Source organism: Anarrhichthys ocellatus, unplaced genomic scaffold, assembly GCF_004355925.1.
Source record: "Anarrhichthys ocellatus isolate YVR2014 unplaced genomic scaffold, GSC_Weel_1.0 scaffold110, whole genome shotgun sequence".
Lineage (NCBI taxonomy): Eukaryota > Metazoa > Chordata > Actinopteri > Perciformes > Anarhichadidae > Anarrhichthys > Anarrhichthys ocellatus.
The window spans coordinates 141479-154459 of NW_022280140.1; the positions used below are offsets into that span (position 1 = coordinate 141479).

Genomic DNA, 12981 nt, shown 5'->3' on the forward strand with positions numbered 1-12981 from the left:
CCCCCCCCCCCCCCCCCCCCCCCCCCACCCCTGTATCCACACCCCCCACCTTGCCCCCTCTTTACAGGACCGGATTGAGGAGCTGAAGAAGTTCATTGAGAAGCATCGGCACCACATCCGGATGCTGGAGACCATACTGAGGATGCTGGACAACGACTCGATCCAGGTTGACTCCATCAGGAAGATCAAGGTAGGCTCGTGTCTTCAGAAGACTTCTTGCTCGTAGACGCAGCTCATCTTATACAATATCTGACATTCGGTCTGTCTTTTCTAAAGGATGACGTGGAGTATTATCTAGACTCGTCGCAGGATCCGGACTTTGAGGAGAACGAGTTTCTGTACGACGACCTGGACCTGGATGACATCCGTAAGTTTAGTTTGCTTCGTTTGTTTGCACACAGTAGAAATATAAACTGTGTCAATTTAGGAGCAAAGCTCAGGTTCAGCCACAAGAGAAAGAAACATTTATTAACAACAGATGTGCAGGTAGAGCGAAGAAGATTCGGCTTCTGTTGAAGAAAAAACACATTTCAAGAGTTAAATAACTGCAGACGCTGTCATCCGCACCACGGCGTGATGATCCAAAACAGCGACCGTGTTGTGACCCTCACTGAACTCTTCTGTGTCTCTGATGAACCTTCAGCTCAGACGCTGGTCGCCACCTCCCCGCCGGGGAACTCGCAATTGGAGGACGAGATCTTCCAGAACTCGAGCAGCACACCAAACTCCACCACCTCGTCTTCACCCATCCCGCCGTCGCCGGCCACTTGCACTACGGTATGAAAACAATACGAGAACATTTACCCCCAAACTATTGTCTGTCGGCATGTCACGCTGACATTCTTGCACAAAGTGTTGAGGTTTTCATGCGATCACATTAACATCAAATAGTAGTAAACTGATCATCAGGCTGAAACCTTTCCACATATTGACAACTTCTCTTTTCTCTCTTCACTGAAAAGTAGAAATCCTTTAAAGAATTACAAGTTGTTGCGTTCAATATCTGAAATATAAGCGTGAGATAATTGCCATTGTCGTGCCCCGTCATCTGCTCTCATTGTCTGCTCTACTGTCATTATGTCCTCCGCCTGCAGTGAGAGCAGCTAGTGTGTGTGTGTGTGTGTGTGTGTGTGTGTGTGTGTGTGTGTGTGTGTGTGTGTGTGGGGGTGTGTGTGGAAGGCGTGGTTTTGTTAAATGCTGCTGGCAGAAGGTTAGCATTAAAAGGGAATGTAAAGGATGGGATGTAGAGTTCATTTAACTTTTTTAATGAACCACAGAGAGTTTTATTCCGGGGATTTGAACCCACAACCTTCTGGTCACGAGCGCTTTAGAAAAAAAATGGAAATCTGTGTGAATTTGGCTTCTTTAAGTTTTCTTTATTTCTTGTTTTTACACCCACTGACCGTGAACTTTGCTTTTTGGGGTTTTTTTTGTGGCTTAATGTTAATTTGTGTTTTTTCAGGAGAACTCAGAAGATGACAAGAAGAGAGGACGTTCAACGGACAGTGAAGTCGGTCAGGTGAGTCTCAACATCAGTCTGCGTCTCAGAAACACAGACGTCTTCATGAAAACCATGAACATAATCATGACGAGGAGTTATGTAATTAGACAACTCTGATAGTCCTTTCATTTAACTTTTTGCATATTTAACATATTGCTCTTCTGTCCATCCTGGGAGAGGGATCCCTCCTCTATTGCTCTCCCACAGGTCTCTTCCTCTTTTCTCTCCGTTAAAGGGGTTTTTTGGGGGAGTTTTTCCTGTTCCGATGTGAGGGTTCCGGGACAAGAGGATGTCAAATGTGTACATATTATAAAGCCCTCTGAGGCAAATTTGTAATTTGTGATTTTGGGCTATACAAAAATGAATTGAATTGAATTTAGTCAGCAATAAAAACAGGCAATCATTTGCTGGTTCAAGCTTCTAAATTGAGATTTTGTTGCTTTTTCTCAGTTTCAAATTCATATAAATTCTATATTTTTTGGGGGTTTAGACGGTCGTTGGGACCAGATAAGTGATTTAAAGTCGTCACCTCGGCGTCGGGGAGACGTGTGATTCACATTTATAACTTTATTATTAAATATTATATGTCATTTCATAGAGCAAATAATCATTTAATGAAAATGTATTGATAGATATATACATAATTAAAGGGTCCTAATATACTAATGTGCTATAATATACTCAAATTCTTCTTATTGTTATTAGTTGTGAAGTTATTTTGTATACCGTATGTATGTATGTATGTATGTATGTATGCATGCATATACACCAGTAAAACTTTTAGCCTGAGTCGAACATACTGTACATTTGTAATGATTACATAATAACACGGCCGGCACTTTGTACCTTAATACTTCTTTTCCAGTCACCTGTGAAGAACGGGAACCCCTCTTCCTCGTTATCCTCATCTTCCTCCTCCTCTTCCTCCTCCTCCTCCTCCTCCTCTTGCTCCTCCTCCTCCGTCTCTGGACTGACCTCATCCTCGCTCGGCTCCGCGACCATCGCCGGAGGAGGAGGAGGAGGGCTCGGCGGCTCCGGGTGCAGCAGTCACCTGGGCAGCCTGGGGGGTCTCCTCTCCAACACGTCCGCCGGCAGCTACAGCAACGCCACCCAGCAGCCGCCGCACCCGTCGGCTCAGCACCAGCAGCAGCAACAGCAGCAACAGGCCAAAAACTTAGTCAGCGCCTCCTCCTCGGCTCCCATCTCCATCCCCATGGCCTCCTCCAACAGCCACCTGGCCTCCTCTTCTCCCCCCAACGCCATCACGCAGGGGCTCTTCACCTCCATGTCCCAGACTCAGGCTCTGTCCGGGTCCACGCCGACCTCCAACAGCCTGGGCCTCAGCCTGGGGCTCTCGTTGGGGAAAGGCGGCATGATGTCCGGGTCCATGACCTCCAGCCCGATGTCCGGGAGCCTCGGCCTGTCGGGGATGAGCAACATGGCGAGCCTCCTGTCCGGCTCCTCCCCGGCACCTTACGCTCAGGCGGCCGCCTCAGGAGCGATCGGCTCCGGCCTGCCGGGCTCTCTTGGCGGCGTCGGCATCAACCCCACGACGACCAACAGCTCGGCGGGCTCCATCGGCAGCGGGAGCATCACAGTCGGCGGGCCGACGTCCTTGACCGGAGGTCTGCTGGGCCCGGCACCGGGGCTGACCAGTGTCGGCTCTGTGATGCTGGGTCTGAGCTCCGGTCAGTCGGGGATGCAGGGCTCTTCCCTGATGTCGCTGAGCCCAGTAGGAGGTCTGCCGCCGGGTAGCGGAGTGGGAGTCATCGGGAGCAACGGGGGCGGCTCTGGAACGGGAGGCAGCGGCGTCCTGGGCGGAGGCCTGTCTCTCTCCGTCAGGCCGTCCAGCCAGCAGAAGCAGAACGGCAGCTCCAGTGAGTATCCGACCGGACGATTGTCGCTCCACACACCGTCTTTGATATTAACCTCTGTGTGTCTTCCCTGTTAACAGGTTACAGCGCTGTGTTAGCAGACAGCTCAATAGACTCCGCCCTCACCAGTGCCAGCCAATCACAAATCAGCCAATCCTTGTCCTTGACCTCCCAAGCCAGTCAGCCGTGAGTATGTGGCGGATTACCAGTCAAGTATCGTGACCAAAACGGTGTTTTCTTTGTATTTGTGTCTCTTTATGTTTGTTCATCCTCTCCCATCATTCTCTCCCCGTCTCCCCAGTAAGGACACTGGTCCCAGCTTACTGGGCTCTATTTGTTTGTCGTCCGGCTCCCCATCGGCGGCCTTCTACAGCGAGGCCAAATCGGTGAGCGGCGGCAGCCTGCTGAACGGACCGCTGTCCTACTCGCAGTCCTCCGACAGCATCAAGGTGAGAAAGACATTTCAGATGTTTTCTAAATCTAAATAAGACCGACTAGAGTCTGACCGTTTAACAGTCTTACGCCTAAGAATCTGCTTGTTTTCTTTAAAAAAAAATTAATATCCTAAATCTCCACAGACTGTTAATTTGCACACAAACGCACTCAAAGCAGTTGTTTTTTTGCTTCCACTATGATTTAATTAATACAGTGAAATCCAAGCGGGGATTGTTACTGTTATTGTAATTATTATTATGGTCTCCTTGTGGTTTGTAGTTCAGCCAAAATCCACTGCCAACGGTTAGTTCTGACAAAAGAGAATAATAATAAACAACAACAACAACATGGAACTGATGAAGCTCAGCAGACCATCGTGTGTTTGTTTAACCGTCACAGTGTGAAATAAAGTTTTCCTAACGATCGATATCGCCCGATAATCAGTAAAAATATGCGATCGTGATTTATGCTTTCTGTTCCCCGATCTCTGATAATGTTCATCAACTTTATAAACAACCAAAGCCGTGTTTATTATGACAGGAGGAGAGCTAGTAATGTTAGCAGCACCGCTAACGGCTAACGAATAAAGGTTCACTTCAGTTACATTGTGATGCCTTCAGGCTCTGCTCAGTGAACATGAGGTAAATTATTACGTTGTCACGATGTGTTGACATGTGATAACGTACATGTTGATTAACTGTTTACACTAAGAATACATCATTAAAACTACTAATGACAAGATTTGTTTTAATCAATGAAAATACAATCTTTTATTTCCTTATCATTTGAATAGTGTGATTCTATAAAGAGACAACACTATAGATGTCTATAACAGAGAGGAAAACATTTAGAGTAGTTTGAATGATTTTCGGAGTCTTGTAGACCAGCTGCTATAATCAAACCAAACAAAAACACAATCTGTATCAGCATTAATCAGCAATATGTAGCAAATCAACGTGATCAGGGATCTCTAAAGGTTCAGCATAATCAAAGCAAACAGGATGCACAGTTTAGAGTTGAACAGAGAGAAGTCTTAATACTTGTAAACAGGGATGCACGTAATGGATTTAATGTAGTTTAAATGACGTGAAGGAGCATCTCTGAGTGGAGGGGACAGGAGCAAACAAACCAAAAAGAAAAAGTGATTTGCATGACAGCGTTATCACTGGTACGATAACTGTACACACACACACACACACACACACACACACACACACACACACAGAGTTCGGTAGAATCTGGTTTCCCATGATTCTCCTTGTCGGTCCTCATCAGCCACAGGAGCCTCTGAGCAGCCTGAAGTCCATGGCCGAGCGAGCAGCACTCAGCTCAGGGATGGAGGGTGACGTGCCCTCCCTGCACCTCACCCCAGGTAACGCACACTCACACACACACATACTCACACACACGCACACACACATACTCTCACACACACACACACACACACACCTACCTTGAATAAAAGGAGGTAGAGGGTTGCCACAGAGCAGAAATAGAAAGGCTGTAGTTTAATGGAACAAAATGTCATCTCACCTCCCACTCTCAGCCTCCTCTGAACAAAAAACTGCTGATGATATTATCAGCCCTGACTCAACTTCTCTCTTTGTCTCTCTAACTCCAAATCCCCCCCCCCCCTTCACCTCCTCTCTCGCTCCCCTACATCCTCTACTTCCTCCACCATCATCATCTCTCTTTGTCTTCTTCCTTCAAGTCTCCGTCTCCCGTCTCTCTTCAGACATCTTTCCCAGCAGCGTCGTGGTCTCCTCGGGCCCCCCGTCGGCTCCTCAGCTCTCGCTGTCGGAGGTCAGCATCCCGCCGTCATTGGGGGTCTGCCCGCTGGGGCCGGTCCCCCTGTCCAAAGACCAGCTCTACCAACAGGCCATGGAGGAGGCGGCGTGGACTCACATGCCCCACCCGTCCGACTCTGAGAGAATCAGGTGCGCTGAGATGTTCACGTTTTCCAACACACGGATAATAAAATCAAACAATTGTAAACAAACATCGTAGAGAGAACTTTCATGTCCGATTCTTGAACTTCTTGGTTCAGATTCTGCAGCTTTTTCTTTGTCATCCAGCTTAAATCAAAGAGCCACAGCTCTAAACTCACTTATTTAACACAAGGAATACTGTGGACATGAACTCCACTGGATGTTTTATGTATGTAGTACTTTTAAAAACACACACACACTGTTGCGTATATATTCTTTTATTGTAAGTACTTATATTGCGACATGAGGAGTGTGTTAGTTCTTCCTGCTGGTTAGTGGGTCGGTCATTAACTCGGGTACGCTCTGACCCGACTAACGTCGAGAGGAAAGAAAAGTGCTGAAAATCCACTGAGTGAATTATCCGACGTGTGCTCCCAACGGAGAGCTGAACGCGTGCGTCCGACTAATGGATTCGTTAATTGGTCCCAAAACGTTCATCAGACACATTCGATACGCCCGACCGATAATTAATGAGCGCGTGGCTTTGGATCAGCAAATGAGCGGTTTATGGTTGATAGATGGTTTGTTTCAAATCTATCTATGGTCTGTTTCATAATCATGATTCACAGATATCATCGTAAAACTGGAAGATCACTCCTGATCTCTGGTTACCGAGTATTGTGGAGCAGCAGAGACGTCACAACCTACGCATCATAAAATAAATACTTAAGTTTGGTTATGAATCCATTCAACAATCTAATCTTTTTAATGTTTTTCAATGAAAATTAAAATAATGCAAAAATTATAATTTCCTGTAATACAGCAAATCGTAATTTCAACATCAGTCAAAATAAAAGCCTTAAAAACAAATCTGTGGGGGAGTTTACCAGGTTGTAGCCCACTCTGCTACATCAGCCAAACTGTTGTCAGTTGAGTTGCATTGTGGGAAATGTAGGCGCCACATTTTGACCGTGAAGAAGAATGCGTGGATTGAAAATCCTCTTTTACTGTTGAACATGGAACTCATTAGAGAGATACGGAATGAAGCTTTATTCTGACGATCACTGCTTGTACCCGTTCATCTATATCCTCATCAGTCGTTTGTTTTCACTGTTAGTGGAGATTCTGGTCCCTTTAACCCCCCCTGTGTGGACATTACAGGCAGTACCTGATGAGGAACCCCTGCCCCACCCTGCCTTTCCACAACCAGGTGCCACCGCCTCACTCCGACACTGTAGAGTTCTACCAGAGGCTTTCCACAGAAACCCTCTTCTTCATCTTTTACTACCTGGAGGTATGCAGCGGGTTTATTGTCTGAATCTGTAGATCACAGTTAGATCATGCACCAGAACCAAAACCCTATCTCCTGCATGTGTGTCCCACCAATGAAACTCTTCCTCTTCCTCTTCCCTGCAGGGCACTAAGGCCCAGTATCTGGCAGCCAAAGCCCTGAAGAAGCAGTCCTGGAGGTTCCACACCAAGTACATGATGTGGTTTCAGAGGCACGAAGAACCCAAGACCATCACGGATGAGTTTGAGCAGGTCAGCCTCACGTCTTCCACCTCACGGGAGAAAGATGTGATGAACCACAAATATATTTTAGGAATCTGAATGAAGTCTTTCGTCAACGTATAAATGTATCGCTGCATGTTATCGGGTCCATTTTCACTCCATGTGAAATGAAAAACAAGTGGCGGCAGATTCTGCATTTCAGACCCTAGAACCCACTCGTCCTCTTGTCTCTAAAGAATGTTTGTTTGTTGTTGGTTCTCAAGGGAACGTACATTTACTTCGACTATGAGAAATGGGGCCAGCGGAAGAAGGAAGGCTTCACGTTTGAGTACCGGTACCTAGAAGACCGAGACCTCCAGTGACCTGCGGCCGGATGAACGGACAGCTGAGGAAGTGAGGGGGGGGGGCAAACGGAAGAAGACGGCTGCTGACATTCCTGGCTTCGACCTCGCCTCGTTGGTGGAGGGGGTGAGCGGGTGACCCTTCAACCCTCCCTCGTCACCCTCACCCCGGCAGTGATTGCTCCTGTCATCCTTCATCCTCCTTCCTCTTTCTCCCTCCTCTCCATAATCAGGCCTTTTTTTCCCCATCTTTTCCTGAACTGGAACTTTCTTTATATCAAGACTCTGGTTTGGTTTGGCAGAAAAAACACACACACACACCTTATAATCAGACTATCGTGAGCCTTTCCCCCTCGGTGTTCTCTTCGTATGTTGGCTTTAAAAATCGTTTATTTAGCCTCTTAAGAACCAAAGAGAGTTGGTTAATCACAGTACACACACACACACACTAAGTCTGTGCTGTGTCGGTGCTCCATGTCTGGACTCGAGTGTAGAATGTGGCTTTATTTTGGTAAATCCAGCGTCAGACGGGATGTGAACTGACTCGAGGTCAGCCGCAAGAACTCAGCGACCCGTAACCTGTAAGAACCGGTAACGTGGAGGCTCTGCCTGGTTCATTCTCTGTATTATACAAACCAGAAGGCTTTGGACATACGCTCAGATTATTAGGTACGCTTAGGTAAATACACCGGCAGCAGAGTGCTATTGAAGAGGCAAAACCTCCTCTAATGCATATCTGGACATTTTTATGCGTTATATCATTGTTTTCAGTGGTGGGACAGACGATAGAGAATGTGCCGATATGAACTTAATTATTAGGACTCACTCACTCTGTAACGTCATTTCACTAAAGCTCCTCGTTACTTCGGGGGTAAAAAAAATAGCTCGCTGCCGGAAAAGTACAAACGCTACACAAATATTATCGTGAAATGTAATTTAAACTGAAAATACAGAACGAGAAAAGAGCTGAACTTCCATAAACCTCCACATCATTAAACATTCGTTCCCCCCAAAGCCATCGGCTACGACTTCAGCTACGGGTCGTTTCCGCTCTAATCGAACCAAAGGAGCGACCTCTCGCTCTGACACCCCTTGTTTTTCGGTGGTGTTCTCCGGTTCTCCTGGTGCTCCTAGCTCGTTGAGCTCCGTCGCCTCGACACAGAACCGGTATACCCGACCGGCGTAACACCGACACATCCGTCTGTTCACCAAGGTGGGAAAAACGAACGCCGCCGCCAGCCGAATGTGGGTAACCGTCGTTGGTAGGTGGCACCGCAGAGGTGCCACCTACCAACCAGCTAGCCTGGCTCTGTCCAAGGGCCACAGAATTATCTTCACTTATTAACACGTTCCACATCGTTTAATCCAGTGTTAAAAGACAAGTTCTTGAGGTTCAAAGGGACTATTTCTTGTGAAGTTGACCCTCACATAACTCCCAGTAAAGACACAAATAATCGTTTTTTTGTAAGTTTTTGTTGGCGTATCGATCTTCTCGTCTAATTCTCGGAAGGAAGGTAAATAACAGAAGCGTTGGCGAACAGATCAGGACGAAATGAATCAGGATTTATCTGCTTGATGAGATCGGACTGGTTAGGAAACACAAACAGCTCCAGCAGCGATCGTGGGTGTTGGATGCTACCAGCAGCTGGATGGACAGTTTGTTAGTCTCCCACCAGCCTCCCACCAGCCTCCCTCCCTCCCTCCCTCACCTCCTCCTCTCTCTGTGCTGAAGAGCACAAACACCAGCACTGCTGCCCACACCTCCTCTGTCCTCCAGCTCTCCGCTTCACGTTTCACACACTGAAGGCTTTTCGACCTGGACTCACGATAAACACACACACACACACACACACACACACTCTCAGCTCTCACAAACCAACAAGTCATTCCACTTCCTGACCTCCGCTGCCGAAACACACAGCAGCTTATTGTTTTCCTTATTTTGTCTTTTTTTTATTTTGAATCACCCAAACATTTTTTGATTTTTCACTCCCTTCCTCCTCTTTTCTGTTTCTCTCTCTCTCCTCTTCCTCCTCTTCCTCCTCCTCTCTTCATGCCAGGTAGATATTTCCTTTATTTCTCAGGAAGTATTTGATAGATCATTTTTTATGAGGAAATGTATCCGCCAGCAGCTCCCCGTCGCCACAGCACAACGACGACTTTAGATAATCTCTCCCGACAGATTCGCAACCAAAATTATAAAAAAAAATTCAAATTTGTATCGATCGTTTTTGAGATTCTCGCTCCCTTTAAACCAGTTTCACCGGTTGTTGTTTTTTTTGTTTTTTTAGAAATGCCAATATTATCCTCCAATGTTTGGAGCCGCTCCTGGAAGAGAGATGCCATCTTTGTCTTTTTGTGTTCGTTGGATTCATTGTAGTAGAATAATTTTGTCAGAGATGGGGGAGGGGGGGGGCGGGGGGGAGGGCCCCTGTTCTTTGTCTAAAGAGCAGAAACTTCTCAAGAGGAGTGTGGGGTGTTTTTTTTATAGCCAGACGGACGGACGGACGGACGGACGGACAACTCTACACTTATTCACTCGACTGCTTTTAACGTTTTTGTTTACTTTTAGTTTTTTTGACAAGCGGACGGGATGAGAGGTCAAACCGAGAGGATGTGAATCTCTCTCTGCCCCTTGACAAACGTGTTGTATAGACTCTCATTCTTCAAACCTCTCCTTTTGGGTTTTTTGTTGTTGTTGTTGTCGTCAGACAGCATGGAATAATGACACTTGCAAAGTGGCGCTGAAAAAGTAAATAATGACATAACCATGAATAAAGGATTGTAAAATATTAATAAAAGAAGTACTTTTCAGAAAACTGCACTCGTGTGATGGTTTGTGATCCGTTTCAGATACTTTCTCTTTAATCTTCAAAACATTTTTACTTATTGTTTAAATTACTAATTACACTCCGACAGCAATCAATACGTCAAACGCTTTGCCCGTTAACATTTTTACACTTTGAATTTCCTCTTTTCAAAGTAAAGGTGTTTTTTTTTTTTTTTTGGTTGGGTGCATGAAATGAGGTCCGTTGTTAATGTGTTAAAGCTGCATTCTCTCTAGTGTCCACCAGGGGGCGACTCCTCTGGTTGTATAGAAGTCTATGAGAGAATGACTCTACTTCTCTCTTGATTTATTACCTCAGTAAACATTGTAAACATGAGTTTATGGTCTCAATCTCTAGTTTCAAGTCTTCTTCACTACAGCATGATGTTCATTTAGTACATTATGGTCCATTTAGAGTCACACAGACCATAAAGCAGGGGATGCTTTAGGGCGGGGCTACACAGTGATTGACAGGTCTCTACCAGAGACTTATACGGCTTCTCTACATCACTCCTCAGTCCATATATGGTCACTTCCTGTTCACTGGTTGCAAAAAAACAAGATGGCGACGGCCAAAACTCCTAACTCAAGGCTTCAAACCGGTAGTCACTTCTTATATACGGTCTACGTTGTCAACAAAAGCTTTTTTCATATTTAAACGTTTTGTTCTACGATATAAAATACGTCAGTAAAGCTTGAAGCTTTTTAAAAATAATTCCCGAGTGATTAACAGCGGCATCATCATTTATCAGTCATTAGCCGCCAAATGGTAAAACCTGTAAAACTTTATAAAGAAGTAAAAATAGTGATACCTCACTATAAGAATACTTCATTGCTTTTGAAATCCTACTTAAGTACTGGAGTATTATCAGCAACATGTACTTTAAGTATCAAAAGTAAAAGTACCCATTATGTGAAAAATGTGTGTTTGCAGGTGTTTTATTTTTTTAATTTAGTCCAGCAAACTGAAGGAATGTACTGGAGTATAATATAAAAATAAAGTAATAATGTTACTTTCCACTACTGTCCAATACATAACCATCATTATGTACTAAATCTTACTTGAATTTTAGCCATTTTCCTGAAGGAATCCCCGTCTTTGGGGAGAAAACTCTTACTAAATCAATTATTCCCGTAGCAACACTCCTCATACTGGACCTCCATCAGAGGAGAACTCTCCTCTGACTCTGACTCTCCTGCATTGGAGAATGAACGTTAACTCTGCAGCAGCAGCACATTACTGCTGCACGTGTCACCTCACCGTTAAACAGGAAGAGAGCGTTTCCCGGCACCTCTTCATGCTGTAAGCGCGGCTGCATTATGAGCCGTATGGAACAATAAAGCTTTAATGAGGCTTCAGTGGGTACGTGTGCCGCTTGTTCTCAGAGAAACACATTAGCGGGAGCTCATTGGCCTTATGTCAGCACTTTATACATTTAATCTACATTCATTTAAATATTATACAATTTAGAGATTTATTTGTGTGCAAATTTATACTTTTATACAATTTAAGTTGTATTCTTTTTTTTATATTTTACTCTTTAGTTTGTTGCCTTTGTTGGATGGATGTAGTTATAACACAGATTAAAACATAATGTCATTAAATATTTACCCACGGAGCACTACATGAAGCTGTTCAAATGAGCTCTACTTGCACCTGCTACAATATTTACATATACAGTAAAAGTACTTCAAAAGTATGTGATGAATTATTAATGCACTCATTAAAAGCACATTTTGCACACTGAATGCTTTTACTTCCGATAGTTCGTGCACTCGTTTCTATAGATGTATTCTATGGTTGTATTTAAAGCGCTAAATGGAGAGTTTCAAAGTCACATTAACAGTTTGACACCTGCTTTGAATTTCACCTTTTAGTTATTTATTATTAATAAGTCAAGTGGAACATAGAAAATACACTCAATTAAACACAAGACACAAGAAACATAATGAAATACTTCAGATACGACAGAATAAATAATAATACTCACACTTTAACACGCCAATGTAACAATATAAGCAGCATATTGATATTTAACAATGGATTTACGACACACTATAATATAATGTAAGTGTTTATCAATGTCAACACCTATGAAAGGAAACAGCTGTATGACCAGATAATTAATAAAAAGATAGTTAAACACGAAAGAAATAATATATAATATGTTTTTATAATTGTTATATGTAATATATTTTAAATGTCCTATCTGTTTACAACTACATTACGGTGTTTTAAACCATGTATTAAATGTCACACTGCTTATGAACAATACAAATACATATAATTAAATTAGTATTAGTAGTATTATATAATAATAATAATAATAATAATACAAGAATTAAAACATCAGGGACCATCTTGAGGGAAATGTTAATCTTCATCACTCACTCACACATTCACACCTTCGGAGTTTTGTTTTTTCCCAGAACACATTGCAGCTTCCTGTGTCGTCCACTGAGCGGCTCCTTCACAGCTCCTTCACAGCTACCAGGAGTGAACTGTGTTGCTAAAGGGCACCTCGGTGCTATGTAGCCCCCCCCCCCCTTACCTCTGGGCCAC

General features: G+C 44.3%; 1 protein-coding gene across 2 annotated transcripts in view; it reads left to right on the plus strand.

The window, feature by feature from the left end:
- The window catches only part of LOC116399377 (CCR4-NOT transcription complex subunit 3-like), a 19291-nt gene extending 10275 nt beyond the window's left edge, over window positions 1-9016 (plus strand). For both annotated transcript variants that reach the window (XM_031876496.1, XM_031876497.1), the window contains 12 exons: window positions 68-190; window positions 277-367; window positions 644-777; window positions 1463-1519; window positions 2367-3378; window positions 3456-3561; window positions 3677-3824; window positions 5086-5182; window positions 5522-5747; window positions 6900-7032; window positions 7155-7280; window positions 7514-9016. In XM_031876496.1, the coding sequence (XP_031732356.1) occupies window positions 68-190; window positions 277-367; window positions 644-777; window positions 1463-1519; window positions 2367-3378; window positions 3456-3561; window positions 3677-3824; window positions 5086-5182; window positions 5522-5747; window positions 6900-7032; window positions 7155-7280; window positions 7514-7612 (2352 nt within the window). In that variant the 3' untranslated portion in view covers window positions 7613-9016. The remainder of the gene's footprint in view (window positions 1-67; window positions 191-276; window positions 368-643; window positions 778-1462; window positions 1520-2366; window positions 3379-3455; window positions 3562-3676; window positions 3825-5085; window positions 5183-5521; window positions 5748-6899; window positions 7033-7154; window positions 7281-7513) is intronic.
- Window positions 9017-12981: the final 3965 nt, after the last annotated feature.